Below are 6,566 nucleotides of genomic sequence, written 5' to 3' on the forward strand. Positions count from 1 at the left end.
TCCACCAATGCCAAAACATGCTGCACATTTGTCCTCGACCAACATATTGCCAATTCAACATGAGGCCTCCAATCCTCGCCTGCCCCCCAAAGACAAGTACCTTGGCCTGCTCTCTAATCAAAATGAAACAGTTCATCCGCCTTCTCAGGAGCAACCAAAAAGTCCTTTAAACCCACTGAACATACTTGGTACCTGTTTCCAGATGTTTAGTGAAACGCTGTTCAGGGCGCAATTGCTGCCACAAGGCAAACAGAACTGCATTTGACTGCCGGTCAATTTTCTTTTTATCAACCCCTGCTGCAAGCAAGTCAAGCCACATCTACTTATGGCTAGTCTTGCTTGGTCCCTTTGGGATAAAATCCCAAGCATTTCTTGGGGTTTTGGTCTTAGCCACCTTTAGGACCCCTTTTGCTTGTCTTTTCTCCTCTACTTCACCCAAGCTGGCTATCATGGCCATTACCTCATGTATAGGACGACGGATGTATGGGGCCAGTATGGCCATCAGTGACCCAAAGGACATTGACAGGGCATTCTGTAGCACTATATCTCTCATGCTGCCTGTAAAGTTTTCATCATCTGGGCCACAAGTGTTCACATTAAACATGGACTGCCACATCTCCAGCTCCCGAATGATTTGGACCAGCTCAGCATACGTTTGCCATTTACTAACCATCTTGGGCAGTTCTCCAGCATTTGCCCACACGGTTTGGGCAGCTGCATTCACCCAGTCCATCAGGGAGTGATTACCTCGCCCTTGTGCATACCTGCGGCTATTCTGCAGCCGTTGCCTCAGGGACGGGTGCATGGTGATGGAGGCCAATTTCTTCACCTCCTCACCAGAGCACATCACACTATCCCACTCCTAGGTCCCATAACCACAACAGCCAAGCAGCCAGGATCTCCCCATGTTTCTGAACTCCCCAAGTCAACCAGTTCAACCTGGGTATACGGGACATAGGTAGTGAACTGGGTCACCTGTGGATCACCGACCAGTTGTCCATCTGGTCCCATAGGCTGCTCGTGCCTCAATTTCTCGTGCACAACAGGTCGTGCCTGGAGATGCAGTTTCCCCCCACTCACCATTGGGTTGGTTGTCTTCCCTGGTGTGAGGGGCATAAGTGGCCAGTCGCTGCACGTCGTCCTCCAGGACATTTATCTGTGCTTCCAACGACTCTGCTTTCTGCCTCGAATCTGCCAGTAGCTGCACATTATCCACCAACAACTGTGCTTTCTATTTCAAATCTTGATCAACTTGCAGCAGAGTGAGCAGCAGCCAGGCTCCGGTCAGCACAAAATTGGCCACCGGGCACCACACGCTCAAAGACAGCCACATTTCCTCCCCCTCCCGAGGGGTTTTCTGCCATAGTACCTGGTCTATGCTGCCTTGCAATACAGTGTGCAGCAACCAGGTCCCAGTTAACAGAAAGGTGGCCATAGGGCACAGCATATTCACAAATAGCCACATTTCCTCCTCCTTCCAAGGGCTTTTAGCTCCTGTGCTTGCTCAGAGTCCTATTGCAGGCTATGCCAAATGTGACATAATCCTGCCCAACTACACCAATTTGTCTGGCATAATCCTGCCAATGTCACCAATTTGTCTGGCTACTACAAGGGCTATTGTGAGGCTAATGTCTTGAATCCTGCTCACAGCACCAATTGTCTAGCTCTTTTAATCCTGTTCATGATGCCAATTGTAAAGCTAGGCAACCACGCTAGTTGTCACAGCTCTTTTACCTGCTGGTAATCCTGCACTGACTGGGCCAATGGTTGAGCTAGGGCTGGGTCTGGAGCTCCCAGACCCCTCAGGCCCATTCACAGACTGGGTCACAAACCCTTCACATGCCAGGCTCGGTCACCAGACCCCTTCATGCAGGTCTATAAGCTAGGCAACTGGCCACACAGTCCTTGGAAGCTGCAGGTCTGGAAAAACATGGCCACACAGGGCGGATGCCTGAGGCAGTAAAAACCAGCCGAAGTGGCACCGCAGTGCAAGCACACATACTCCACCCACACACCCAATGTTTACCAAATCATCTTGAACAGGCTCTGAGGTGAGCGGAGCTGGACCAAATTGTTCCATTTTCCCAACAGTGATTCTACAATACCCCCAGCAGAATGGCTAAAGTTAAAAAGACTGATGACACAAAGCATTGACAAGAATATGAAACAATAGGAATTCCCATACATTGCTGGTGGGAGTGTAAATTGGTGTAATCATTTTGAAAACATTTGGGCATTTTCTGCTAAAGTTGAACACTTACATATCATCTGACCCTGACATTCCACTGCTAGGCACACACTCAACAAAAATGCAGTACATATGTGCACTAAGAGACTGCAAGATGTGTCCGAACAGCATTATTCACAATAGCCCCAAACTTGTAACACTGCCACACACATACACAAACATGCATACACATATACACACAGCAACCAATGTTAAGTGAACTATAGTAACCTCAACACCATGGTTGAATCTTACAAACATTTCATTGAGTGAAAAAACAAAACACATAGGGCCGGCCTGTGGCTCACTTGGGAGAGTGTGGTGCTAATAACACCAAGTCAAGGGTTGAGATCCCCTGACTGATCATCTTTTAAGAAAAAAAAAGAAAAGAAAAAATAAAACACAAAAGAAAACATACCAAATTCTTCCAAAAACAGGTGAAACTAAACTGTCATATTATAAGTCAGAAAAGTGTGGGAGGGAAGGTAGATTTAGTAACAAGGAGAGGGCACGAGGGAGGCGTCTGTGATTGTGGCAATGTCCTACTTCTTGAACTCATGATGGGTACACTGTTTTGTCATAATACATCGAGTTGTACATTTATACTTTATGTACTTCTGTGTATTATACTTCACAGTATAAAACATTACCATGCCATGCACATATCTCAGTTGGGCACGATTATAATTGCACCAACTTCCCAGGGATAAAACATAAAACCATCCTTAAAGTAAAACTCAAATATTAATTTGGTTTATATAATTAGGGGGTTTGAGTATTTTACATGAAAATCAAGGGGATAGGGGTGGCAGGCACCATGTCCAGCTGCCAGGGTGGCAGGAAGCAGCCCCTGAAACAGCCCAAGAAGCAGACCAAGGAGATGGACGAGGAAGATAAGGCTTACCAAGCAGAAACAAAAAGAGGAGCAGAAGAGCTAGAGGATCTGAAAGCAAAGGCTACGGGGATGGGCCCCGGCCACAGGTGGAATTAAGAAATCTGGGGAAAGTAGGCTGTTCCTTGTGCCTGAGACAATGGTGACCCTCGATTCCTTTCCTGTTTGAACATCTAGATTCCTGCCGTAACATCTTTTGCCACCTATAGCCAGAATGAAGTGTTGTAGTGGAGGCTGCTGTACATTTAAGAATAAACTTTTGTAAAAAAGAAAGAAAGCAATCCAAAAAATGAAATAAAATCAGCACTCGGTTTTATTATACAATAACAAGCTACTACTTTTTAAAATAAATGATTTTTGTATTAAAATATCCTCAAGTGGGAAGCATTTCCAATTACCTTTACATTTATGAAGTTGTTTTGAAGGAGGGCTAATATTACAATGTTGTAAGGCACCACCTGACCTGCAGTTTATATTAGCTAGAGATCAAGCCAAAAGTCTGAGCTTTTTTAACTTTATAAAATAGAGAGGTGACTTTTTCCTTCCCTACTTTCTCAGTCTGCACTGTCTGATAGGGAAGAAAACTATGTGGGGAAAAAATGGATTATCAGTTCTACCACTCAGCATAAATTAGTAACACTTTAGTCTTTATTGTTTGAAACTCATTTGAAACTTTAAATATTAAAGTTAATATCTGCATATATTTGTTCTTTCTTGTCAGAGCACAATATTTACTTGTTAAATAAAAGCTTAGTTAATAACATATAGTTTAATTTTATACAAGGTACCTATTCCAAGAACACATATTTTGTTTTTTTATGAAGTCCAGTTCTCTATCCATGAATTCTTTTAAAATTCATTTAGTATACTTACACACATCTCCAAGTAAAAAATCACACTCTTTCACCCAGCTTTCTATGAGATTGCAAAGATGGGCCCCCTCAGGCTGCAGGGACATGCGGAGAACAGCAGGAAGGAACAAAATGCTCATCAGCCTCTGGTGCTTAAGGCAACGAGTCAGGAATCAACAGATCACTCCACTGTTGATCTGAATATCCCTGCAATATCACTCCTCCTCTGCAGGCTGATAACCTCCTATGGCCATAATTCATAAGTGCTGAGCAGGAGGGAATTCCTGCAAACAGGCCTTCTCTCTCCTCCTACCTCGCTGCGCCTCGGTGTCACAGGGAACATCCTTCACCCCTAAACAGTGGAACAGAGGGACTCAAGCCTCGCACAGTGCCATCAGGACTTAGTCAGGTATGGGCATTTTCTGGGATGCAAAACAGAAGGCACACGTCCACGAGGCAGCTACACATCCTTCACATATACACAGTAAGCGCCACCTTTTTGTTCTGGCTCATGAATTGTGGTCCCTATTTACGTATAGACGATGTTCCCCACGAATGCCCTGTATTCAGTTAGAACGGGTAGGACTGACTCGTGTTGAAGCAGGAAGGAGCTAGAAGCATGAAAGCCCCAGACACCCTCTCCTGCCTGCCTGCCCTCACCCGGGCTCCAAAAGAGCAAATTCGCGCAGACCAGCCAGCGTGGGCGTGTTCTCCTGCTGAGCCTTTATCATCTAGCCACAGAGAGGCTTCAGGAAGGGAGGCCGGTGGGCGCCTGGGTAGCCCCAAGGAGAGCCAGGAGCCTCTGCCTTGGTCTGGGGTAGTGTTGGAAATGCCCCAAGTGGGGGCTTCATAATTCAGGGCAGAGTAAATTCACACATTCACATATTTCAGATTGAAACCTTAACCTATATGATGTGAAACAGCCACCTCTTGTTTCTAGCTCTTTCTTAATTTTGCACTGCAGTAGGTTAAATCTTGGCCCCTAAAGATACGCCTACATCCTCATCCTGGAACCTGTGAATGTTACTTTACATGGCAAAGACTTTGCAGATGTAATTCAGTTTAGGATCTTAAAATGGGGAGATTATTCTGGATTATCTGGGTGGGTCCAAATACAATCACAAGTGTCCTTATAAGAGGGAAGCAGAGAGAAATTAGACACGTACACCCAGAGGGGAAGGGGAGGTGACGATGGAGGCAGAGACTGGAGTGATGCAGCCACAGACAAGGAATGCCACAGCCACCAGCAGCTGGGAGAGGTAGGGAGCGGATTCTCCCCTCAGGCCTCCAGAGGGCGCATGGCCTGCTGACACCTTAACCTCAGCCCAGTGACACTAATTCCTGACATCTGGCCTCCAGAAATGTGAGAGAATAAATTTCTGTTGTTTTAAGACACTACATTTGTTACAGCAGCCATAGGAAATTAATATATCACCTCGTGGTCAGGAAACTTTCTCACTGACAGGGTTCCTAAAATCTTGGATCTCAACCTAACTGGCCAGCAGGCAGGCATTTCCCTTCCATATATGATTTAGTGATTACGAAGCAAAATCAGCCCCCTATTAGCTTTGAGGTGGCAGGGGAGCTTGCTGGGTTCCCAGCATGCTACGAGATAGAGCCCGAGCCTGGCAGTCTGGGCATTTTGTTCCACCAGTCCCCAATTTGATCTGAATGATGACCCCTTAACTGTCATAAAAGAGATTTGGTGTTTTACTTAAAAATGAATCTGTGGCAAATTCTTACACAAATCTTTTTAAGGAGGAAAGCTTACTATTAAATTTTTTATTCACCAAAGGCTATTTAGTTTATAAATTCTCAGATTAATTATGACAAGACCAGAAGGGACATAGCCAGGGGATTATTTGTCAAGTGGTTGGTGCACAAATCCAATTTGTTACCACAAATACAGTTTGCAACTCTAGGTGAACAGTCACAACTTTTATAAGATGCATCTTAACAACTGCTCTTTTCTCTAACAAACAACAAAATAAAACGAGCATTGTAATATCCATGGCCTCAAGATTAAGGGTTACATTCCATAAAGAAGTAACAGTAAAGCCTAGAGTTAAACTGTAGAAGGTCATAAGAGCACTCCTGCAAATAAACTACTCAGGCTATAATGACAAGATTAGAATAAGCAGAGAATTAATTTTTTTATGTTTTCTCTTTTATGTAAAGAAAAATCAGTATGGGCTTTGAAAAAAGAATGCATGCTTCTTATAAATTATTCAAGCACTGAATAGAGGTAAAAAAATTCAAATGCCACTGCTCATAAATAATTACATTTACATTAGCAGAGTATCATGCTAGACAACCTTTTGTGCATGTGTTCAAGAAAGGCTATTTTTATAAATATGTGATTGTTTTACATATGCTATTTGTAATGTTTTATTGCATTTAATTTCATTATGTTTAAAACTTGAAAAAAAAAACCCCAAAAAACTGAATCATATAATTTTGAATAAATGTATATTCACCTCCAGAGAGTTTTTTTTTTCTTTTCAAAGATCCTTCTATAATTACAAGAAGCAATTTTAGAGGGGGAAAAACCCCACTGAGATTAGAGTAATCATTTCCACGTTCCATACTTCAATTT

At 43.6% G+C, this 6,566-nt stretch overlaps 1 protein-coding gene across 1 annotated transcript; it reads left to right on the top strand.

The window, feature by feature from the left end:
• Positions 1–3,044: 3,044 nt before the first annotated feature.
• On the top strand, positions 3,045–3,218 carry LOC134390495 (translation machinery-associated protein 7-like). The gene has a single exon (XM_063113935.1). It carries the CDS (start codon positions 3,045–3,047, stop codon positions 3,216–3,218), a length of 174 nt encoding a protein of 57 aa, XP_062970005.1.
• Positions 3,219–6,566: the final 3,348 nt, after the last annotated feature.

This window comes from Cynocephalus volans, chromosome 11, assembly GCF_027409185.1.
Source record: "Cynocephalus volans isolate mCynVol1 chromosome 11, mCynVol1.pri, whole genome shotgun sequence".
Lineage (NCBI taxonomy): Eukaryota > Metazoa > Chordata > Mammalia > Dermoptera > Cynocephalidae > Cynocephalus > Cynocephalus volans.

What these genes read in the sequence shown, in the direction of transcription:
- LOC134390495 (XM_063113935.1), top strand. Translation starts at nt 3,045, where the DNA reads ATGTCCAGCTGCCAGGGTGGCAGGAAGCAGCCCCTGAAACAGCCCAAG.